At 38.5% G+C, this 26,089-nt stretch overlaps 1 protein-coding gene across 1 annotated transcript; it reads right to left on the bottom strand.

Annotated features, from left to right (window-relative positions):
• Positions 1–647: 647 nt before the first annotated feature.
• LOC103761088 (transient receptor potential cation channel subfamily V member 6) lies at positions 648–25,882 on the bottom strand. The gene is made up of 15 exons (XM_008927698.3): positions 25,327–25,882; positions 15,579–15,676; positions 15,077–15,199; positions 14,372–14,512; positions 13,734–13,832; positions 13,361–13,536; positions 12,350–12,496; positions 10,173–10,385; positions 9,755–9,841; positions 8,050–8,126; positions 7,702–7,867; positions 7,351–7,417; positions 6,498–6,766; positions 5,662–5,768; positions 648–4,172 (listed from the first exon to the last, which is right to left on the bottom strand). Exons 1-15 carry the CDS (start codon positions 25,455–25,457, stop codon positions 3,899–3,901), a joined length of 2,175 nt encoding a protein of 724 aa, XP_008925946.1. The 5' UTR covers positions 25,458–25,882; the 3' UTR covers positions 648–3,898.
• Between the last annotated feature and the right edge of the window lie 207 nt (positions 25,883–26,089).

Raw genomic sequence — 26,089 nt, 5'->3', positions numbered from 1 at the left:
TTAAAATGTTATGATTTCAGAAATAAAAATAACCTTCTTCTTAAAATCAATAGTTATAGGTTGTAAGTATTACCCTAATCTTCTATGAACCAAGTATTTGTTGAATTGGTTTATTCCCATTTAGGAAGCTTTCAAAAATCAACTTAAATCATAGTAATAATTTAAAGAAATTGTGTAAACATCAAATTCAGTGAGCCATGATTATACACTGGTCCATTATAAAGCTTGGGCATCTGTTTTACATGTGTATTACTAAGAAAACTCTGTACATATGAGCATTTTACTGCAAGCAGCCATAGCAAGGACAGTTGCCTCACTGTCCAACACATTTTCAAAAACACGAAAATACAGTTTCTTCTCCAAAGAGCTTGTATTGCAGTTTTCACTAAACACTCAATGACTTTTAAGAACAGGGCCTTGATAGTTCATAGTTTGAACTGAAAATCGGTATTTGAAACTCTTTGCAAATTTTGTATAAAGAGATATCTGAAGTGGATTGCTGTGGAACAAAAACTTTCATTAAAAAAATTTAACATGGACCCATATGTGACAATCCTAACAATTTGTTAGCTAATGTCTGTAATTGCTACTAGAGAAGCAAACACAAAAACTGACTCATGATATTTATTTTAGACACAAAGAAGCAGTCAGATACTCCATATTTTTATTGTCAGCAAAATAGATCTCATCTTACTACAAGCAACTGGATCAAAACATTCATTCTTATCACATTATCATAAACTCAGAAGTTACTTCAGTGATGTAGAAGACAGTTTGAAGTTAGCAGTTTCAAGGACGGGAGGAATGCCTGCTTTGAAATTGTTGCAATATTGTTAGGAGGGAGAGAAAAGACACCTTGCAACAGCAAGGAGCAGCAATACTGTTTCAGAACGATAGGTATAACTACATCACAAAACACAAATTTGAAGCAAATCTGTAAGCATCACATTCATGCAAAATCTTACAGCGAAAGTGCTTTATCTTTGTGTGACTATAGTCACTGCTATTTCTGTGTCAGAGCCAGATTGCTTTGAAACTGCTCAAAGGTTAGTCTGCTGCCTCCCATTACCTCATCACCTGAGGTTCACATGGGCACACTTTATGTATATGTGTCCTAATGAAAGAGGGTAGGTATTCCACATTTACATATTAAATTTAATATTTCCGTCTTCCGGTGTACCCATTACATCTGCTGAATTTTCCCACTTCAAATTTTCTTCTGTAGCTGTTTATCCTCCAGATAAATAAACTATGCTAAAAATGGTCTGCACCACTGATCATCAACAAAAGACTGAGGAATCAATTTCCTATTCGTAAAATATTCTGTCCCCTTTTGTATAAGGTCTTTTTCTAGGATTTTTTTTTTTAATACGCAAGTCATGTCAGGAAACTGGAAGTCAAATTCCAATAGGAGCCAGTCAGAAATTTTTTACAGTGTGGATGGTGAAATACTGAAACAGGTTTCCCAGAGAGGTGGTGGATGCCCCACCTCTGGAAACATTCAAGGTTGGGTTGGACAGGGTTCTGAGCAACCTGACTCAGTTGAAGATGTCCCTCCTCAGTTTCTGGACTACATGACCTTTAAAGATCCCTTCCAACCCAAACTATTTTATGATTCTACGATTCTCTATCTTATTTGCATTAGACAACTCCAAAGACAGAAAATAAATCACACAGTTCTGATGCTGTTATATGTATGGGTTCTGTGAAAGGAGTTTGAAAGCTAACTGTCACGGAATGTAATTTTACAGGAGAAGGTACCTCCTTAAAAAATCTGCTACTGGATATTTTCTTTTCTTTGTATGGAGAGCAGATACAGAAATCATGAAAGGTCTAGCACTGGTAAATGAATTTTGTTCTGCCTCCTGCAATGTCAAAATGTTGTTTTAATTTCTAAGATCAAATTTCTCATTGTTTATAGCAATGAAGAAGAACACAAAATCAGAACCAGGGCTTACACATCTTGTACTTCAAGCTACCCTTATTATTATTACTATTATGTCACAAAGATGAGTTCTTTTGTAGAAATGACAATATGTGGCTCCATCTCTATTGTATTTCTGTGGTTTTCAAGCTAGTAAAAAGTCTACTATACTTGGGGGCAGGGGTAGGATGGAGAAATCATCAGTCCTCCCCTTCTTGTTATTTCTAATTTACTATGAAAAAAAATTAATCTAAAATCAGAGCAACAGTTCACAGTTCTGGTTAATTGGCTACATTGATTCCATTTCCACAGACCAGCAGTATAAATGCCAAAGGACTTAAGTGACCAAGACTAGGCAATAGCTTCAATTCAATAAAAAGAGTCAACTCAAAAGTATACAGTTGAATTCCAGAGGGACAGTCTTCTGTCAGTCTTCCATTGCAGCACAAAAAAAAAAGTACACATTCAAGTAAGAGAAAGAGGATATTTAAATAAATATACATAATTGTAAAGATCATTATACTCGTCACAGCACCTGCAAGAGAGGAGATGTTTGATATTTCAATACGATTAGAAATCCACTGGATTCAGCTTTTTCATTATCTTCTTTGATTATCGCACAATGATTTGGCTCAAAGTCTAGTAATACGTAATAGTCCTTGATTTCTTAAAAAACAAAGTTGCTGTTACTAGCCCTGTTGGAAGGAAATGTAAGGACCACAGATTGCTTTCTTCTTGACTTCTGCTACTGGAATGAAACCCCGCACTCCTGAGAATACAAAAGAACCTGAAATGACTGTCCATTTCTTGGATCACTTCTTACATTTCTTCATTTTTCTTAAAGTGTCCTTAGGCAGAAGATAAATTGACAGACTGGCACAGTGTCATGCCTGGAAGGGAACAGTGTGGGTGACTCAGTTGTTCATTGGATAGTTTTAGACTTTCAGAGAGACGGAGAGCGAGCATACACCAGCTTCTGAACTGCCTCTGCAATAGCTATTATTCATCTATCCAACATTTCCTCACCGTTTCTTTCTGTGTTATAGAGAGCTCACTACCCAACCTTGATGTCTCAGTTATAAGTCAGGGAGTTATGATTCAGAAACCTACTCTTCCACAGAAAACAAAAGACCAGCTTTAGCTCACTTGGGAAATGCTGAAATTTCACACTGCTGAAAGTCACCTAACCAGGTCATACATGCTCTTAATAGGAAAAGAAGTTCCCACTTCAGAATCCTCTCAGGAATAGCAATCACTTCTTTTCAAAAGCTTAAAGTGCATTCATGTGACAAAAACAAAGAAACAAGCAAAAAACCCCATCACCAATAAAGAACCCAAACAAGCAACACAAACCAAAATGATAACAGTCCTGCTAAGATAGCAATGTTGAAAAGGCAGTTAACAGAGACTGCCTTTCTTCAGAAGCCAAAATCGGTCAGGCCCTGAATTCCAGCTTAGTATTTACAGTCCTTTTTAATCATCACAGTATCAACAACTACCTTTATTCCTGAGCTCAGTTACAGGGTTTGGTTGTTGGTCTTTTTCCAACTCTGTACCAAATCATAAACCAGAACTTCAGTCATCGTTCTTTGCTATGAGAGCATTGTGATTTTGTGAAACTGGGGAGATAGATTATACTGCATGTAACAATCTGGAAGAGGGCTTACTGATCACTTCTTCATAAATGGATGAAATCTCATTGCTGGCTTCTCTTGCTCATTTGCATTATATAGCTCAACAAGCCCACCAGCTTGGTGCAAATATCAGTGCAACTGCAGAGGCACTTATAAGTAGGAGAGAAAAGACTGCATTCACATATCATAGCATAGATGCCATGAACTGCTCATGAAATCTTCACCAGTGGAGTTCTTCAAGGCTGATGAATGTGTGTAGTATGCTGGGGAGTGTATGAACAGCTATAGAAGACAACTGTTGCAAAAGGGATTCATCTTGTGGAGTAAAAATAGAGGCTTCTTAGACATCATAGACCTCCTCTTCTGTGGCATGACCAACCTCTCCACAAAGTTGGCGGAAAGTGTTGCGCCTCAGGATCTCCCAGCCACGGTGAGAACTAGTTCTGGATGTGCTTCGTGACAATGACAGAGCAGAAAATTCCTTCTTATACAGGATGTCTCTATTGATTTCCAGCTTTTCTGAACCTTTGTCATAGTTATCCCTATCCTGAGCCTTAAATGCTTCTGTGTACCGCATCATCTTGTGTTTGTTGGGATCAACCCTGTCTTCAACTCTGTAAGAGGATTAAAAAACGTAAACTGAACAATGTGGAAAAGTACCAGTTTATCCACAAAACCCCTCCACAAAAACAGGCCAGAAAATCTGCACAGAAACAGAAAACTGATTATAGGCAGGGTGCTAGGGGCTGCTAGCACAGTTATCTCCTAGACATTTATCCACATCACTGACTTCAGTACCTTGGTCTGCCCATGGTTTCTTGTCCTTTAACTTATTTCCCAATCATGATTTGCCCTTTGCATTATGCCAGCTGTAAGCAATTTGAAGACTTAACCCACCTGAGTCTAGTTCCAGATTCTTTGTGTATATGCATATATTCATCTATTTCCTCTGTTCTTGACTTTCCTCCTCTAATACTCCATGGCTGTCAGACATAAGGATGACCCTTATTCTTTAATGCACTTTTATTTAACTGCTCCACTCCCACCAACCCTTCTCTACTTTACTTATAAGCTGTCTTCTGAAATACTGTCTCATGCTACATACAATGAACATACATGTAATTTGACAGAACTAGTTCACAGCAACACTCTTTTCTCATATCATCCAGTGCATAATTGCTCTTGCAATACACTGTTTTATTCTGCATCTTGATCTGAAGGTGTTGCATACTGGTACCATTTTAGGTCCGCTTGTTCTTTCAAGTAAGCCTGAAAATCTACAAGGCTCAATTCTCTGTCAAAAATTGCAAAAGTTCTGTGCAGGGCCAGGAGTTGGACTGTGATGATCCTCGTGGGTCCCTTCCAACTCAGAATATCCTATTATTCTATGATTTATACAGCCGCCACTCCCCCTTCTGGCTTTACCAGCAAAAGATGGTGCAGTTAGAAAAGACACATGCCCATAAGGTAAATAATTTCTTATCTGTCATAAATATTGATTAAAATAAAAAATAATGAGGAATTTAGTTTTATCTAGACTACAGATATTTTGTTAGTTCAGTGCCTAATCCAAAATCCTAGACATAAGACTTGTCACCTGATGTAGTTGTTGCAAAATATGATATAGGTACTAGGTTCACATGAGAAAAAAATCTTAACTCTAATTATTCCAATTCTGATTTTGAATCATTTGTAGAGTAGTTCATTGCTGTTGAATCCCTAATAGATTAACTCTGCCATTTCATGTATCTAATGGATAGGGTCAGCCAACCAAGCACAGCAGTGAAGTTTTGTGATACTCATTATAGTAAGTTTGAAAGAAATATTCAGGCCTTGCAACTCATGCAGTTTCTGGGGTCTGTCCATGTAACTACTGGATAAGAAAGCATCATCAAATTTCAGAAGGAAATGCACAGCAGAGCTTTCTGAGGGGAACAGTGCTTGCCTACCAGTCACAGACAGAAAACAGATTGGGATCTGTATTCTGTAAGGAAAGCTCTCCAAACACTCCTCCCCAGGCCACTGAAAAGGCCCTTTATTAACACCCATACATTGGATTCTTCTTCTTAGATCCTCACATGCACACACTAGAAGAGAACTCACCTGAGATACCATCGGTCCCCTAACCCATATTCCCGCCCACAGATTCCCGAGCGAGGCCAGAGACACCTTGGCAGTTTCCGCTCCAGCATGACAGTAGTAGCGACAACCTTTGGAATGAAAAAAAAAGAAAGAACTTAAACGAAATAGAAAAAAATCAGACTCTCTTTCAAAATTATCAGTTTTGTGAGCACTGACCCAAACCATACTTCATTACCAGCTCCTTATCTAATGAAAAAAATAGTAGAGTCAATACTCCATTTATTATAGGGCAATCACTATTTTAGGTCTAACTGTGTCATGTTTTGTGGAAGTAATGGTGGCCTTAAAACAGTGTTAAATTTCTTTTCTTTTATAATTGATGACAATGAGTAGGATAATCAATTTGCAAGCTAGAGAAGAGGACAGTATCTATACCCACATTAACTCATCACAACTTACCAATGTGGCCACATGACTACATTTAACCATTTGACTGATTGCTTTCTCACAGAATAGTACTAGGAAATGGATTTCCTGTTGATTACCTATAGAAATGGTTGAATTTTTTTGCCTTCTGAGCAAGAGAGTCAGGCCAACTTCTCTTAATAGATCTTAAGGCATCACTGACCCTCATGCAATCATTACCTTGCATTCTATCCCCACTCGGTCAATTATAATTTAACTCAGTTACACAGAAGTGTTATTTGTAAAAAAAGACACCACTTTAATTCTATTTAATAAGAGATTCTGCATGCAGGGAACAAACAGCTAGGGAGACACAGAATGCACAAGAGAGGCTGATGGGTTTCTAGCTGTTATTTGAAGTAAGGTAGAAATGCCAACCTTAAATAGATTACCTGGGCTCTCCAGAGCTCATCCTGTTCATGGGCCACTCTCCAGTGGGTATCGCCCATCATGGCAATTAACAAGTTGAGCATAAGGAGGGCAGCAATGATGGCAAAAGCAAAGTATACCACGCTGTACATAAAGGGCAGGTCCACATCATAGTTTGCAGGGCCATCAATGATAGTGAGGAACAGCTCAAAAGTGGTGAACAAGGACATGGGATAGTTGTAGAATTGCCCAAGGTTTTCAGGATTCTCTGTCTGGAAAATGATGTAAAAAGCTAGAGGAGAGCAATGAGGGAAAAAGAGAGAATTTAACAACAGGAATCACATTCCACGAGAAACAGCAGGGTCCTGTAGGAGATTGTGACAACATAAAGTGGTCTGGGAAGGAGCTGCATGTGTTTCTATGCTAGTACAGAACCCAGCAAGGACAAATCCCTCTATAGAATCACTGGTTTCTACTACAAAATGACCCAAAACTACTTTGATTGTTTATTTATTCTCAAAATAGTGAACTTAACTTCCTCAAGGATATAATAAAGCTATGTGTGTTAATCTCATTTTCCACAGACAAGTATCAGAAATGCAGTATGTTTTTAAACCTGGACTTACACATATGTGGGATTATCTGAATTATCCTATTTCTATTACCCTGGAAGGAGCAAGAATTGAAAACCAAACTCATGAGAACAAAAATCACTGGGAAAGTGACCACACTTAAAGAAATAGAAGCTATATATCATCACCACCTTTGCCAGTTTTTCAGAGGGCAACCAGAGATTAAATCAAAATCCACACTCTTAATTCATACCAAAGCAGTTGTCAGGGGTAACATATTGCTGTTTTTCTTTTGTAGACTCACCTGATGCAAAGCCTAATATCACCACAGCCATGAGCCAGCAAAAGCGCATAAGATCTCCAAATATCATCTGTAGAGAAAAGACAGAGCCACCATAAGGCCCAACTGTCCCACCAAGTCTCAGTGCAACCCTATGTAAACATTTTCCCAGATTCTAAGACCATGAGTGGATTAAAGGAAACTTCTGAACCAAAGAGAGAATGTGAAAGTCCTAAACCCTCTGTGCAGACAAGAACTTGCCCGTTTGCCGTTAATCCTAATCCTGAGAGAGAAAAAGTATTCTTACAGTTCTTCCTATCCTAAAAGAGGTGTCAGGATGTGTGTAAAAAGTCTGTATTTGTTTGTGTCTTATACCTTCTGGATCATGATGGTAAAAGGTCCGAGCATCTGGAAGCCTCGTGCGAAGTACATGACATTGCACCATCCTAGCACCAGGGCAAAGGACATGGGCACCACCTCTCCAGTGGTGCTGGTGAGACGCATCACCATGGTTACCAGAATCATGCAAGCATATGTGATGCTGCAAAGAAGAGACAGTGAAAAAAAGTTCAGTGGAGGAAGATTCGGTTGAGCCAGTAAGAGAAATAAATCAAGAAAAGGAATACTCTAAAAGAATGGAGAAAGTGACTCATCTGGCAAAAGACAGCAGTGGGGGAAATGGGAGAAAATATATTTATTGGACTTAAAAAGTGCTGTACTTACACAATTATGTGGAAAGGACCTCCTAGGATTGTTTGTCCAAAGTATTTCGCTGCTCCAACTCTAAGGATATCTGGGATCTAAGAGAGACATCCTATTAACTCTAGGACTCAGATTCCATCATATCACTAAATGTCATGGTAACCACATACATTCAGAAGTTCCTGGGGACAGCTGCATCTGCCTTTTTTGATGGTTAACAGATTGATTTCTTTGTTACTTTAAAATCATAATGGTTGAGGCTGGTGGGCCCTTCTTGGGATGACACAGAGGTTGCTGGAAAAATGCTTGGGCACATTGAGAGACATGTCACAGAGAGGTGCCGTGCCCCAATAATGGAGATAAAAAAGATCTTCTAGGGGAATCAAAGGAGTTTGTTATTATTCACACTGTGTAAGCTGCAGCCTAGCCCCAGGGTCCTGACCAAACATAGGAAGATGGACTTGTCCTTCTGGAACATAGAGTCATAAAATATCCTGGGTTGGAAGGGACCCACAAGGGTCATCAACTCCAGCTCTTAGCCCTTTACAGGACATCCCCAAGAGTCACAGCATGTGCTTGAGAGTGTTGTCTAAACACTTCTTGAACTCAGAAAGGCTTGGTGCTGTGACCACTTCCCTTGGGAGCCTGTTCCAGTGCCCAACCACCCTCTGGGTGAAAAACTTTTTCCTAACATCTAATCTAAACCTCCCCTGACTCAGCTTCATGCTGTTTCCTCGAGTGCTGTCATTCATCCAGAGAGTGAAGAGATCTGTACCTACCCCTCTGCTTCCCCTCAGGAGGATGTTGAAGACCCCAGTGAGGTCTCCCCTCAATCTCCTCTTCTCCAGACTGAACAGACCAAGTGACCTCAGCCTCTCCTCATACAGCTTCCCTTTCAGACTTTTCACCATCCCCATGGCCCTCCTTTGGACACTCTCTAGTAGCTTAATGTCTATTTTATATTGAGGTGGCCAAAACTGCACATAATACACAAGGTGGAGCTGCACCAGTGCAAAGTAAAGTGGAACAACCACCTTTTTTGACCGACTGGTGATGCCGTGCCTAATGTACCCCATAGGCAGAAAGCTGCTTACAACACCTGTTTTATTTTCAGTTCTTCTTGGCATCATCCTCTGAGTTTTCTCATACAAGTTTCAGTCTTCTATTTCGTATTATAATAAAATCACATGGGGAATAGGTTTGTTCTAATTTAAATAACTTTCACTTTTTTTGTTGGTTTTTTTGAGAGTTCATAATAAGGAGAACAACTAAATACATTCACCTCAGAACTCTGGTTGAGAAAGGCTGCTGTTACAAGTCCATAGAGTAAATGATCTCCAATTAAATATAAACTTTTCTGTGTACACACAGAATTCACTTCATCCAGCACCCCTAAATACATGAGTATTTAGGGGAGCTGGATGAAGCAACATCTGGGAGTCAGCTGGACCCACGGATGGTGCTAACAGGAACTGTGGCACTGCCCTGCGTATAGTATTTGAGAGGATGACCAGTCCTTCTAATTGCTTCTTCGGCACTGGAGTCTTACTAGGACATTGTCAAAGTCTCTGTCTCATCTAATAGATACTGTTGACAATGTCTATTGCCATATACCTAAGAGTAAGCAAATGACCTTACCAACTAGTGAGCACAAATCCATGTTTGTATAATAAGCAGGATTTGTCTTGACAAAACTTGAAACTATGCAGCTCACCATTTCTCTTACCTCAAGGACCAAAATTACTACAGCTCCAATGACTGTGATCAGCTCCCCCACCAGCCTCAGCTCATCCTCATATGCCACATAAGATTCCTGGGGGAAAAAAAAAAGTAAATGGAAATTAAAATTAAATTTTAAAGAAAGTGAAAGTAAATTTAAAAAGAGGATGGGGATGAATGCAGCCTACTGTTGCTACAATAAACATGACTAGACGTGGCAATGCCACAGGAACCAGCCCAGGTCCACAATGGAGAACAGAGCACACCTCGTATTCCTCTCTGACAACAGTCAGCTGGTCGAAACAGAGTACGAGGACAGCTGTAATATGTGAGGACTGGGAATGGTTTGAACTTTCTGGTTAAGTAGGTTACATGGGAATTGCCCAATGCTGCCTATGGGGCCCTGACTCCTACAGTCACAGTACCTGCAGCATTTTCTGGACATAGACTGTATTGTCTCTGCTGCTTGTTTTGTTGCCCGTTCGGGGTTTCAGAGGTCGGTAGACGCAGCACATTGTGAAGCAGACCATGTAGAGTATATAGAATAAAGCCAGGAAACAGAAATAGGGACGACCATACATATTCCACTTCAGGCTCACCAGCTCCTTCACAGGTGTTAGGTCCAAGATCTGGCGTGCCTGAGAAAGATAGAAAGAAGGAGTTAATTGCCATAAGTACATTTTTTTATAAGCATCATTCACACTGTTTCCTGGGAGAGTATTAACAAACTATTCTCACCTATGCTATTCAGAATTACAAAGTGGAATTTATTTTGAAAATGTGGGTTTGGATTTACACAGTTTGACAATACAGAGCTTTGGAAAAAAAAGTAAAAAATATATCCTGCAGAGAACAGTTTTTGAGTACCAGTGGGAAGAACAAGAAAAACATTTTAGATACTGGAATAAGTTTGTCATCTATGTAGGAACATGGAACTGAGGATGACAGAATATTCCTGTTAGTAGTAGAACACAAATTTTTTATCAGATGTTTAAGATAAGAAAACCACAACATTTTCCCAGAAGATAGATGTATTTGTCCAACACCCTATGGCTTACGTAAAAGAACTACATTTTAGGTTTCTGCATCATATTGTCTGAGTGATAATTAATTGTCAAACCCTCAGCTTCTGTTAGAAGACTGACACTTAGAGCATAAGTAGGAGAAACAGGGTACTTTACACTTTACTTATAAATTTGACCCACACACTACGAGAGAGATAATGTACCTATAGGTGTTCAGTTTTCTGTAGAAATCAGTATTCTAGAATTCTTTGCATAGGAAAGTAAATTTCGTTTTCAAGGGGATGATACAAGTTTGAAGCTTACTATAATCTTCCTGTAGATTAGTTCCCTTCTATTATTTTACTTTTCATTCACTTAAGGATCAGAAAATATATCTTAGTACCTCTGTGTGTATGCATTCCCCTTAATACTAGAGAAACCACTTCCAACTGAGGGTTAAAGATGCCCTGGGAGGGTATAACATGGGGTAACACATAGCATTCTTCTAGAGGAGATGGCAAACATTTTGGGCCAAACATATATCAAATGTAAAAAAGAATAACTAGTTCTACATCAAAAAATTGCAATTGTACATTTTTAAGAGCATTCTGGAAAATAAAGAAATCATTATATCTCTTGATGCTAGGAGGCATCTTATCCTTTCCGCTATATGCATGTTTTGGGATAAGAAGAGGCACAATATTCTGCTTTCTTCTAGGATTATGGTTTAGTCTTCTAAAGTGAACAACCTCTAAGGTTGCTCTTCCCTGAATTTCTCTATGTATCACCAGCCATAGAAACATAGACTATTTTGCATAAAAGCAAATGAGAGCTTCATAGACTTCCTCCACACTGTACAAAGCTCTCTAATAGCTGAAACTTCTGTTAGAAAAGTTTGACTAAAATTTTGATAGATGGAAATAATACAGGATGGGTAGAATTGGGCTAATTGAAGTGTCTTCTGATTCATTTCCTGTCCTATTAGGATTATTTAAGGTGACTACAACTGACAGGGTGGTGTACCTTGAAAGTCTTATGGAGATCTGTCTAAGCTTGCCATTACACTCTGCTATTTTTGTCTTAGTAATCTCTTTACAAGTTTTTGAGCCTAGAGCAGAGATAATTTGCCCCCTTTGTTTTGAGTCATAACCAGTCATTAAATGAAAGGAATAATAACAATGAGTGGTTTTAAAATGCACTACAATTTAGGACTTCTGAGCATAGTCCTGTCTCACAGGGGCATTGTGAGAGTTAACCAGAATCACGGTTGTAGGAAGACACTTACTACAGCTACTCTACAGGTACTTAGTATGTCTTTGAGTTTGATGAGAGACAACCCTTTTCTGTAGCTTGCTCCTACTAAATTCTTTCCATAATCTACAAGTTTCACACCTCAGAAGAAACTGTATATAAAACATCAGATGTAGATGTAGCCAGACCATTAATAAACTGCTACACTTCTTGTATTCCCTGCAGCACACGGTATGAAGTTCTTACTCTATGGATCATATAAAACAGCTTGAACCTTCAAATTCATCATGTTTCTCCTTTTGTAATCACCATGGTCTGCACACATAAAGCACACAGTGCCCACTTACCTCTCTCTTCTTGGTTGATACAATGAGCTCGAGGAAGGACTGATCTTCAGCCCAGGAGTCAATCTCTGTGATATCATAGAGCACAGTAGTCAAGGGGCCAAAAGACCAGAGATTCTGCTTCCTCTTTTGCATAAGGTACTGAAACATCTGAGGAGACAAGAAGAAGGCCAAGGATATCAGAAGCTTTCCAGTATATGCATTTGCAATGAGTGTATTTGCAATGAGAACAAATAAAGTTGTTAAAAACCCTTAATTATGGCATATTTTTCTTGAACTTGGTACTTGCTGTGGTTCTCATATCTCTCAATCACAGCAGATTAAGAAGTGGAAGAACTTTTCTGATTCCTATTTGGTTATTAGCTCATGCTTGAGGTAAAGGATGAGTGGTCTTTACTCTAAATTCTAATCAAACTGCTAGAGTTATTTGACACAGTCATACATCCTAACAATAGATTTCAGATATTGATTAGAAACACAGTTCTTTTATACTCTTCTACAAGTTTTCAGAAAAGAGGTGTGACAAGGGAAATGATCCTGTCCTTACTGGATCTACAGAAGAAATACTAACCACATTTGTCTTTTTATTGAGGGGAAGGATGAGATTTTGCCTAAAATGATACGGTTTTTTTCTGTGAATAAATGCCTGTGTATACCTGGAGAAATTTCCCACATGTCACATTTAGGGTAATGAACTCTAGGCAACAAAAACAATTTCAGTGAGACTTTCAAAACATTACTTGGGGTGAATCTTTCTGTTAATACCTGTTTAATTCAAATGCTTCAAAAATTGGGTAAAAAATATCTATTTTTAAGCACTCATTCCTTTCATTAAGATAAAGACATTTTTTATAAAGTGTCTTCTGGTCGCACATGACACTTTTAGCAAAAAAAAGTACTTGTTACGACCTTCTACCCACTAAGAACATGCACAAGCTCCCTTGGTCTGAACGATGTTATTTCAAGTTCTCCATTGCTCTTTTGTATGGAGGTACCAGTGTCACACAAACTCACCACGGTGTTGCCCTCAACTCCAGCCAGTTTGAATGGAGTAAGACCCTCATTGTTAGGAATCAGTTCAAGTGATCCTGATCTCTCTTTGTTCTTGTCATAGGAAAGAATCAGGCTGTACATGTGGCAGGCAAACGTCTTATTAGGCTGGAGAACCAGGATGTGAAGAACAGTGTTACCTGTGAAGAAAGCAGACCAGATAAATTATGTGGAATAGCCCAGTCCTGTGCAAAGACTGAGAACTGACGGGTGGCTTTTATTTTCCTCACATCCCTCATTCCACATTTGCTTGTAGTGAGAGAAAAATATTTGAGTACACAAATGACAGAGTCTGAATTAAAATGTCCAGATTCTCTGTATGCCCCAGAGCACCTACCCAGAGAATCTTGAGCTCTGATGTCAGCTCCATTTTCAATGAGCAACTGTACAATTTCCTCATTTCCCACACAGGCAGCAAATGATAAAACATGCTCTCCTGCAATGAAAGGAATGGGGAGAAACAACATTAAGAACCCAGGAGGTAGGAGAGGTTGAAGCATGCTGAGGGAAAGTTATCCATGCTATGAAGCCAGAGGATATGAAAGGAAGAATTACTTTAGGTAACCTGTAAAGTTCCTGCACTGCTCCTCATCCTACTCAGAAAGGAAAAGAAGACCTACCCCACAAAACACTAAAAGAATGAAGTATTCTTTTCATGAGTTTACCTCCATAAGAAGGTTGACAAATAATTCGCAATATATGCTGGTAGGAAGATATTAAATTACAATTTTTATACAATATATATATTTTTTATACATGCAAACATATAAAATGTGTATTATTTATATTTATGTAACATTTACATACTCAGATGAAGTCTTACTGTTTGATAAAAAGTGTGTGTCTGATGACACTTCGAGATAGGACCCTCTGCTTATCCAGTTTAGATGGGGACTAAAGTAAGCCTCCCTCACACCCCCTCACCACTCTGCTGGTTCCCTCCTATAGCAACAAGAGGAGAAGTTGAGGCTGTACCAAAATAGAAAAGGCTCTGGGAGCTGCGCCTGAAGAAGTGCCCAGTGGCCTGTGCTGTGCTGGCATCGGCTCCTCTCTTAAGCAAAGCCTTCACCAAAGAGATGTTCTGGTTCGCTGCTGCAATGTGGAGAGCTGTCTGCCCTGTAAGACACAGAAATAAAACCTTGTCTTCCAAGAAAGTAACTTCAGGCTGATCAGTAGCCTACAGTTCACATGTCAGTCATGGTAAAAGGAAGATTTTGGGACTGCATCCACAGCAACTATAGGAATTAGCTTTGAAGTTATCTCTGTTGGGTGCAGAGGGTTGTATGACAGATTTTTCCAGGGGTCCCATTCTACTTAAATCTTTTTATGAAATCATGAAAATTGACTTTACAACCTGCCAAAAAACCTCAACAGGATGCACCTTCTAGATTTTTTTCTGTGGAAAAACAAGACATGCCACATTCTTCTGGGAAGCAAACTATATATAATCTTGTAATCTCACAGTAGCCAACAGGTCCACCTGTGGTTAAGGCCTTTGCACATGTGTGTACTTGCATTTAATATAACTCCACCTTCCATTTGTATATTGGTTTTGCTATGTAACAGTTTAGCAATATATTGAACCTGGAACAGTATAAGCCAATTTCCTAAATGTACAGGTAGTACTTCCTCTCTTCCCCTGCAGAGAATCCTGTCCATCCTCATTCCCAGCAATGTTACCTTCATAGAGCTCTGATGTCATCCTCTCATTGACAAGCTCAGGAGCTGCTTCCATAAGAGCCACTGCCACCTCCAAGTTATCATACAAAGCAGCTACATGAAGGGCAGTCTCCCCCACTGCACCTAGAAACAGTAGGAGAAGCATGTGAGTCATCTAGACATTCAACTGTATGGGACAAATGCAGAAATAAATTCATTGAGGTGGAGAATTATGGGAGTGCTAGGTCCTCCCTTGAGTACTGCTTGGTACAGCCACATAATTGCACAGTCTCTGTCCTTCACCAAAATCCGACAGCTGAGCAGAAATATCAGGTATTTGTACCTGATTCAGGCAGACCTCAGGCCTGAAGTGAATGAGCACACCAAGTCAGAAAACTCATTTTGTTGCAAAGCTTCAGACACAGACTGCTAATGCAAAGGTTTTAGCAAAATAACAAACTACTCATTGTAGGGAGCTCTTGCCTTCCACAGAAACCCATTTTTTGCAAATAATCTGAATTACCTCTCTGATAGATATCGCATGTTCCGTCAATGAGAAGTTTCCTGATGGCTGCAAGGTCATTCTCTTTGGCAGCCTGGAGGAGTGGGGATTCCCAGATCCTGCAGTCAAGAAAAAGAGGCTCGTAAGAAACAAAATCAAACACATGGTGCCTCTTTCCAGAGCTAGCATGGCTTTTGCTTGAGACAGCATGTACCTTGAACATTTTCACTGAAAAATGGGTAATGCTCATCTACTGTCTGAGGTATTCTTTCAATGCACAAAGAAAGAACAGGCAAAAGCAGAGTAGTGCAATTCTAAAAACCTGGTGAGATCTTCATCTCTTGGCTTACTGAGGCTGAACCGTATGGTGGCAGCAGAGGGAAAGAGAGGAGAAATGAATAACCAAAATGTTTCTGGTTTGTATAGCCCACATTTTGAGGCATAGAAGATAGTGAATGGTGGGTCATTGATGCACCTCCTGCCGGTAGACTAGTTATCTCAGGAGCCAGAACAGGCCAGTTGTTATTTCACACAGTACAATAAATTAAAAAAAGTCATCTGAATTGCTCCCATAAGGCATAGAAAGGTACAAACAAGAATGTCATTTGTGTTGTAGCAATGCTTCCTATGATATAATTAAAAGAATGAGCTCTGAAATGTAGTTCCTCATTATACAGTCATGAAGAAAAATTTGACAGCTTAGCTATTAGCTACTTTTTTCTCTGATGCTGAAAGAATTCAGGAAAATGTTGAGAACTGCAATTATGCATGTCATGGGAAAGAGCATGCCCTCAAACAAGTTCCAGACTGAGTGGTTCACTTATAGTTGAAGCACGTCCTTGAATCTTCCATGAGGATCTGGGTGGTTATCTGAGTATATCCTTTGGGGCTGATGAAGAATTTACAAGTACAGCCACCAAACTTCACTACAGCAAGATCTTTGGAAGCAAACAACAGGTCAAGGGAGGTGATCCTCCCCCCCCTCTACTCAGTTCTGGCAAGGCCATCCTTAGAGTCCTGTGTCCAGGTCCTAGGATCTTCAGCACAAAAAGTGTATGGAGCTACTGGGGAGAGTTCAACAAAAGGCCACAAAGATGATTATGGGACTAGAGCATCACTCATATGAGGAAAGACTAAGAGAACTGTAACTGTTTAGCCTGGAGAAGAGAAGGCTTGGGTGTTGTTCTTATCAATTTGTATAAGCACCTGAAAAGAGTTACCTGCAATGTATGCTTGCTCAGCATCCAAATAAGCTTTGCCAATTTTCAAAACCACAAGTTGGCTACCAAAAAATCACAGAAAATTAAAACAGAATCTCCTAAGTTGGGGTAAATATTTCTGTTATCCTTGAATATCTTCAGGTTTATCTTTTAATTCATAAAGAAAATGTTTTGGGGCAGGGTTTTTTGCTTTTTTGGTTTTATACAAAAAAAGAATTTTAAGTATCCTAAGTTCAGGAGCTGAAGATTTAAGGGGAGGAAAAACCTCCAAATCCAAACAAACAGCTTACAGCTCATGAATTTTCAATATGAAATAGAAAGAGATTCCTCTTTCCAAACAGGAAAAGTTCAGTTCCAGATCTCTGTTCAAATGCAAATTTTGAGCTTTTTATTTCACCTCTGCTTTATTTTAGTATAGGTGTTTAATTTGTTCTTGATTTTCTAGCATGGCTTAGGTCAAGCTGTAATGTGTGATGCAGGGATGTCTAAGGATTACAGTAGAACAATAAAAAAAATTCAAGCTGATATGAAGAACACCAGGCCTCATTTTTCTACCAGACTCAGTCTGTGCTTTTACTATAGTGTAACAACTGCCAATAGTCTGTTGGCTCAGACTGTTGGCACACACCCCCCCAAAAAAGCACATGGGACAAATATGCTGGTCAAATCTAAAGACACAGTCACTGCTTTCTGCTTGTGATGTTCTGTATATGCTGGTATTATTTAGTTACAAGATTTTGGGGATAGGGTTTATAGGGTAAATAAACCCTATAAAGCAATAGGTGTTTTGCATTACATGACAACATTGATGTGAGAATGCATTACCAACGAATATAACTCTACTATAAACTACAAGAAAATTCACATCAGAGACAGAGAGAATATAAATGGCCCATTGCAAAAAATGTTTTCTTACAATTTGTACAGCTTGAGTATAGGAAAATTTAACAATAAAATGATAGGAAAACAGGCAATGTAAATTCTGTGGCTTACAGGAATATATATTTCTTGCTTTAAATTATTCTGTTATGAATAACAAAACCCTGAAGCAATTTTTTTTAATATGCCATTATCTCTGGATTTAATCCACTTGAAATGTGAGAGTTCTGCACTCCTTTATAGTGGAAAGACACTGTACACACTGGAGAAAACTTGGGAGATAAAGTAAAACAAAGAGAAGTACCAGAATTACACAGATAAATAGGAATCATTGAAAGTAGTGTATGTTAATGGGCACAGGGTACAAGTAATAAAATCATAACCGATATATCATTGGTTTATTATATTTATCATTCCACAAAAGGAGCATTTCCTGTCACCAAACGCTCTAGGAAGTAGACTAGAAAAACTCTGAAGAGTAGAGGAGAATAAGATATAAAGAACCATCCTCAAAAATTAAGCAGCCATTCTGAGATATTTTTGTGTCCTCCAAACTCTTGGCCTCGCTGCTTAAGGAAGTGTTCCTTCTATAGCTTACTCATGCGTCAGTGCATTAGTAGCTAATGACAAGATGATTTGATGAGAAGATTGCATCTAGGATCAGACAAATAGGAATTAAATAAAGAGGCACTCTGAGCAGAAGTCGTAAGATCAAGTATTAGTGAAGTCACTTTGCCACCTCTGCCACTATTTTGGCTAAAAAGACTCTGTATTCCTGGAAAATGTAACTTTCAGAGGCAGGAAGTGGAAAAGAGGTGGGGTTTCAATAGTATAAACAAAGCTACAATTAATATGTTGATGCTTTACTGGGTAGGCCTTTATCCCTCAGATGACCTCACAGAGGAGGAAGGATTGGGCAAGAGGCAATGTAGGAGGACACAAACACAACACCTTTCTCACAAAAATTACCAAAGTCCTTGTAAACAACTAATTAAATTAAAATATTGCTACGAAGAAGACACTTAATAAATACTATACTCTTTTGGAAACTCAAAGCAAAATTGTCAAACATTTCTTCTTATTGTAGCAACCTCCAACTGGGTTTAAAAAGCCAGAGTTCTCAGGTCAAAGATCAAGCCAGAAGAAGAACGGAGAAATGTTAGTAAATGTCCTGGTACACTGCCTGTAACATCTCAAAGGTTCATGAGTTACATATTTATAGCATATGCTTTTACTCTCATTTAATTTTCTGTCCCATAATTGGGGAAGCATTTTACTCCCATTTAAAACATACCATGCTAATTATCAACTAATTTTTAATATATTAAAGCAAAGTACTGAGCATATAAATGTCAAAAATTAGGTGAAGCAAATTCACTAATATAAAAAATTACGCAAAGTCGCCTGAATTTAGAATCTTCAAAACATTTTCAGTTATTTTATTTCTGTATATTTAACCAACTTTCTTCCTGACAGGTCAAGTGCAGCATGAATTTTACATTTTACAACTCGACTTCCTGTGTGTCAAAGCAGCAGATGGCAAAATCTGTAAGTTAGTCTCTTAACAGAGCCACCTACAGTAGATGCTTAGTTTCCATAAGGAACCATCATATCAGTGGATGGAGAAGGTGGCTTTCAGAGAATTATTCAGCAGAGACATATCTAGACACCTTGAGAAGATAATTCAGCACATCTTAGTTAAACTCCTGTTCTAATCCTGTTCGTTCCCTTCAGCAAGTATGGAATCAATAGATATTGAGCTCCTAATTTAGCCAGATAGGTTTGTAACATTAGGCAGTATGGATGTTGTCTTACAGGATCAGTTTAGGATAAGCACAATTACAAGACAAGTTCTGATGGGCAACGAAAACCACAGCAGTATCCACCTGGATGTGTTCCTGGGTTCTTCTTACTGAGCTAAGGAATGTATCTATGTTGAGATACTTAGTAAGCCTTGATCATGTGTTACTATCGTTCAGTTTTCTTCATGGATTATTCAATTATGTGCTCAGGAAGTGTTTTTCCAACATAGGTGAGAACAAAATCAGGAACGCCTGCAAATCCATTGTGAAACAAAGAGAAGATAAAATGTAGGTCAGATTCTGACTGAATCTGACTGTAATACAATTTTAAACAAGGTTAAATATTTCATGAGCACTTTCTGCTGGTAATATGCACCCTTTTGGGTTTACAGCTTCTTAAGCACTTCTTTTGGAGTGCATCCTGCTCATTACACTTATGGAGAGATAGAAAATGCAAGGACTAGTCCATAAGTCTTAACTCTGTTATAAAAAGAATTGGGATTTATATGGTTATTCTTTTAAAACAAGGAAATATATTAAAAATGTGAACTGTCCAGACAACAACCAATTGTAAGCTTCTATTTCAAGACTGAACTCATCAGAGGGGCAATGAAGCATCTCTGTCTATTCTTCCCTTCTCAGATTCTAAACCTTCAGTCACTCACTGTATAGAATTTTCCTATTGCTTGCCGTAGTTCAAGTTTGCTTCTATCTTCATGCTTTATCCCCATAGATAGTTACTGAGGTTCTAAAGCAATTATTTCTATCTAAGTTATAAATTCATCAGCAGGATATTATTTTAGCTTTCTCTTCTTTCCCTGTTGTGGTGCTCAAAATATCAGAGCTCAACAATGCATCATGAAATTGCCAGAGGAGATTCATCTTCTCCCTTCCTTCTACTAGCATGTGCATGTAAATATGTGGAAGACTTCAGGAGAGCAGAGGAGAGCACAGAGGAAGCTAACCAGGTGAGAGGGATTCAAGCAATCATCTCACAAGATGGCGAAGAATGAGTTAGAAAGCAATTGCATGAAGTGAAAAGAAGACAGATAACAGGGGCTTGGACAATCAACAGGGTCAGCACATTTCTTCAGCACTAACAGCAAGACTCAGCAAATTAACTGGAACCTCTTGCCAGTGTCTGTCAAAGACCTTTCAGCTGAGAGTAAATAGAGATTCTCTGGAAATAAATTAAACAGGTTAATAATTGCCAATGATACTAGACAAGAAACTGATAGGGAATTCTTATCCCTTCAGATATTTAACTGTCTACCACACTAAGCAATAGAAATCTTGGTCAGTCATTTCCAGCAGGGCATTCTCCTTGTGTTGACTTCTTTTCTTTTTTTTTTCCTAATTCTGCATCTGAGACCATTCTCATGCTAGAATTGGATTAACAGTTCAGAATGTTTTAGTTGTTATTTATTATCACTAAGTCATTAAAAAAATGTTCTCTGAAGCATTTGTGATCTCTGAAGCATCTTTTGATGCATTCTGCATCAAAACTTCTAGTCCACTTCAGAACGGATTTTCTTGCAGTTTTATTATAGGTTATGTTCCTTACCCTATGTCTAATCATTTTCTCTAACAACTTTGTAGTTTGGGATGGATTTTTTTTCCTCTGGGCACAAATTTCACATTTACTTCTTCACAAGGAAACCTATAGCCAAGTTTAAGAAGTCAAATAACTTCCTAAACCTATAAGCCTGAACCATGTCTTAGGCACTGAGGTGGGATGTGTGTGTGTCTGTGCATTGCTGGGGAAACATGAGCTCTGACAGACCTTTACACCTGTGAAATTAAGGAGGCTTGTTTTCCATTATTAGGCTCAAAGCTGCCATTAGGATGAAGTTGTAACAGCCAAAGAAAAGACCAGAAATGCTGTCACTGTTGCTTTTGACTTTATTTTACATCCAGTGAGGGAGTTTCCAATAGATTGTTCTTTGCATCTTGACTACTCAGAAGCACTGCTATTGAAACATATTATAAATGAAGTGGTGGAACTGGAAGCTGCCAATTTTATTTCGCTGTCACCTTTGGCAGCAAAGGATCTGATTAATACTGACAGGCATAGCGAATTTTAAGACAGGACAATCCTGTGTTAATTGTGGGCTGAAAACTCAGTAATGTTGTTTGTACAACTGAACAGCAAATCTATGGTGACATCTCATTCACTACCAGGTTGAGAAAGATTTGTCTAGAAGCTGAAGAATCTCTGTGTCCCTGTACAACTCTTAAGCAACTCCGTTTACTAGCATTAGGCTGAGCTACTTTTTTATCTGTGCCATGTTTGTTTTCAGGGTAAGCAAAGCAGCTTGCTAATATGTCTGTGAGGCTAAAAAAATTGGAAAGTAAAGGGGATTTAAAGTTTATATTTTGGCATCTTTGGAATGACCATCTTTGCAAGTTATGCAAATTCTTCCAAGAACCTCTAGTGTATTATTTCTCATAGCACAAATTTCTATACTTAATTAATATGTAAAAATATTTTGAGTGGTTTGGGTTTGCTTTCGTTTTTTTAAATGTACCACACAAGTTAACCATTTTATTGTCATTAGAAAAACTAAGCCTCAGAGCACCACATGAAGGCCACTAATCCCTAAGCAGCAGCTGTGAGAGAGAAGAAACACAGAGAGGAGAGATTGATTTATCAGAGTTATAGACAGAGGAAATAGTAGAAAGAAAAATATAACATAATTTTATTTATTAGTTATTTTTTATGAACAGTGCAATTCTCATATGGTGGAATTTCTAAAATTACACGGTAGAAGAAATTTGTTCACATTTCCTTAGAACCTCTTGCCCTGGACTAAAAAAAAAAAAAATAAAACAATGGTTCTCATAGTTTCCAGAAGATCTATTACACTGTGACAGGCATGTGATTCTTCACCTCTACTAGGCCCAAAATTTCATAAGTATTTATCTCTCTGTTTCCCATCATTATGAATTTTATTGAGGATTTATGCTTATATGCTCTACGTTATATAGATCCCAGAGTTTGCTTCCAAAGATAATTCTAGAAAGGACATAGGAGATGTGACCACTGTCCCTGGGATTCCACACTGAGCTACAGGCTGTTAAAAAAGGAGAGTCTTCAACAGAAAGAAACCAGCAGATAAAGGTCAAATAAACTCAAGCTCCTCTTTAATATTAGGAGATTGTATCACATTTCCTGCCCCTGGTTTTTCCTTTGGGAAATGTTATACATTGCAGTATTAATCCCTCTCTGTGGAAAATGCTCAGATCTACTCCTAGTAAGGTTCAAAGAATTGTTTCACATGAAGAAAGAGAATGAATAGCAATTCCAGTGAGGGTGACAACTACCAAAACAGTTAGCTTTCAGGTATTATTATCACCAGTTGTAGGACAGAAATAAACACTGTTCTTCTCTTGCAGACTTTCTGTGTGCAGTCAGAGAGAATATCAGTTAAATAGTAACACATTTACCACTGGCTTTCAGCAAAACAATAGTAGAATTTAATCTCTGCTAATTGCTCTATGTATTCCAGCACTATTAAGACTAAGAACTCAAGCTGAAGCCACAATACTGCAGTTCCGCACCACAAAATGACAGGATGTAGCAAAAGCCCTCTTAGTGTTCAACAGTTTTTCCACAAAAGCAGAGGTTTTGAAAGAGTAGTTCTCATACACAAGTCACCATACAAGGTCTTCCTGTTGTATTTTTCTATCTGTACATAACCAAAAATGCAAAAGCAATAAAACTGAATTAAGTCGTCTGCAAAATGTTCATTTTCATTCTCTTCACACTCTGAGCATCTCTGGGGACAAGAAGGGAAGAGCAGGATAATAAGAGGAAGAATTCGTCCTGTCCCTGTTTAGGAAAAGAGTTTCCACTGGCACCACGTAATTTCTGACCAAATAGCAGAAAACTTATTTGTGTTGTAAGCTGTAGGAAACATACAGACCTAGAATGGAAAAAGAACAACTGTGTCCCCATACAACCCTGAATTCACAGACAGTGATATTGTATGCATTACATGTATTCTTACACAGACCTTTATAAAAAAAACACAGAAAAGGGAACTGTGGGGACCACTGGGATTGCACTATAGTGATTAAAGACAAGTTTATGAAGATGAGTTTATATGCCTTACAGGTTTTTCAGTTTTCCTCTATCAGCAGCAACACACAATATGTTCATGGGCCTGTGCAGTACATGACTAGTGGGGAGTAATGAGCAAAGAGATGGTCAAATGGCAAACTAACAGTAGGCTATGTGAAAGGGAGCACCAAAATGGAAGGGGCCAAACCCTTCTTGGTAATTGCCAATGATAAAAAAGGGACTAGAGCATCAAGTTATGATCTTGGAGGTTCATGTTGAATATTTGGGAAAAAATCTTTTTTCTCTAGGAGGATACTACAACACCATAACAGGTACCTGGAGCTACAGCAGAATCTCTGGCCTAGGAGGCTTTCAAGACTGAACTAAACATGACTTAAGCAATGTGATCTGTTGCTGGCAGTAGTTCAGCTTCAAGTGGGAGGTTAGATAGAGATCAGCACATCTTCCTTCTACATCTCTTTGACTTAAAAATGTGAAGATAATGTCATAACTACAAAATATTTTTATATTACCAATATTTATTATGAATTGCTATTAAGTGTTAGTATGGAATTAATATAACAATATAATTGATTTAATACTTTAAATATATTTAGACCTCTGTTTTGTACTCGTTTGGATATTACAGAATCTGCTGAGAACTTATTTTTCGGTTACTTGTGATGGTTTTCATGAGTGTAAACACTTCAGCATTCCATGGAAATACTATTGTTCCCATTGCCCCTCCCATTTTAAGAGTGTTTAAGTCCTATTGCTCTGAAGTAAACTTGAACATGCTTTTTTACTTGGTCAGAAGTTAGATGATGATATATCTAAGTTCTTTCCCTACAGACAAAAACGTACCTTTGTCCCTCTTAAGCTGCTATCCTGCTTATTTCTATTCATATATGTGTGTATACATACACATATGCATAGATAAATATCTTTCTGCCCCCAGAGATGTTCAGAGTTTTGTGGGGAAGGAAAAAAAGATTTTATAAACAACTGGAAGCAATTTGTTAGTTGAGTAATGCAGCATTTGTGCATGTAGAAATGACAGGGAACAATGAAAACCAGATACAGCTGTATTTCCACGAAGAGTCCTCAATTTCTGTGGGTGGAGGGAGCAACTCTGCACAGCAGTAAAAAACAGCCTTGATTCAGTACTCACATGGGAAGACACAAGCAATCTTCTGGATAACATAAGCTCTAAGAAGAGTCACTGTACATGTTGGCACCAATGTCACAGGGGTGAGAATCAGCAGTCCAGCTAAGGAGGTGACTGACCACCAGAATGTTGGACAGTATTAGGTCTGCTCTATCCCACAGTAAGGGCAACATTTAAAGAGACAGAAAGCAGAATCCTCACAAAAAAACTCTCTGCTATTTCAACTGACTGTAGCATATACATCACACACAGTCTTAATAATAATAATAATAATAATAGTAATGATAATAATAATAATAATGATAATAGTAATAGTTAAAAACAAACCTTCATGAATTTTCTGGTGAGCTTTACCAATGAAGCAGAAAAGACAAGAGTACACAGTATTAATTTGTGACTGAAGTCTTGCACTCAGGGTAATTTAATTTCGACCTAGTAAATCTACCCGTGAAAGCAGATAAGATTGGCACTCCAGAAGCATTCCACCTTGAAAGGAGAAATCTGATAGAGAAAAGTGCTCCAGGGTTGTTTAAAGTTTATCTGCTGGCAGAAAAGCCTAAGGGGAAATAGTGAGTATCAGCTACAGGGATCGAGCAGCAGAAGAAAGGGAAGACAAGAAGGCTAAAATACACTGTACCTTTTCTGCTGGAGTAAGTAGATTTCATCCAGATGTTTATCCCAGGATTTTTTGCCTTGCAACTTCTGACTTAGTCCATTCCAGATCCGGGAGTAGAAGGGATTGTTCTCCCCAAATAAAGGTACCCCCATATCAGGTCCCTTTTCCTCTGTTGCCTAGCTGCCTGAAAGCCAGCAATGCCCACTTGGAAAAAAGTCAAGAAAGGCTCACTACAGGTCACCACTCCTCCAGCCCTGGTCGCTTACTTACAGAGGAGACTGTCTGTCAACTGCATCAGCTGATCAAAGTACATGTAAAAACACAAAATAAAATCACTTGTTCCTAGCAGACCATACCTTGAATCTCATCAATTACTTAGTTTCCAAAATAGCCCAACCCAAAGGTGTGTCTGATTTAGAAGTAGCTCACCAGCAGCCTACAGCTCAAAAAGACCCTGTACAGCACTGAAGAATTCATATAGCATCAAAGTCCTAAGCTTCTAGTATTGTGATTTTAAAGTCTAGAATTTAGAAGCAATCATCCTCTTTTTGTATCTCTGAATTCCTCTGGAAAGCAACATGTAAGCAATTTTGAAACAGACAGCTGAACAACTCAGGCAAAACACCCTTAAGGTGAGTGAACATGTGGGAACGTGCCCTAAAAGACAGGGCACTCTGGGAAGGTAGTATAGAGGAGGACACACCTCCCACCTCAGCTGTCTGCAAATCCCATTAAAGAAATTATCATTACAGACTCCACCTTCTCCATGTAAAACAAAATCACT

Source organism: Manacus vitellinus, unplaced genomic scaffold, assembly GCF_001715985.3.
Source record: "Manacus vitellinus isolate BGI_N305 unplaced genomic scaffold, ASM171598v3 scaffold_28_pilon, whole genome shotgun sequence".
NCBI lineage: Eukaryota > Metazoa > Chordata > Aves > Passeriformes > Pipridae > Manacus > Manacus vitellinus.
Note: the sequence above shows the minus strand (reverse complement) of the source record. Positions and strands in the feature narration are given on the sequence as shown.

Coding starts and splice junctions, on each gene's coding strand:
- LOC103761088 (XM_008927698.3), bottom strand. CDS start 25,457: ATGGGGGTACCTTTATTTGGGGAGAACAATCCCTTCTACTCCCGGATC. Junction 12,497..13,360: donor GAGTTGAGGGCAACACCGTG/GTGAGTTTGTGT, acceptor TTGTCTCCTCAG/ATGTTTCAGTACCTTATGCA. Junction 6,767..7,350: donor GATATTAGGCTTTGCATCAG/GTGAGTCTACAA, acceptor GCTCTCCTCTAG/CTTTTTACATCATTTTCCAG.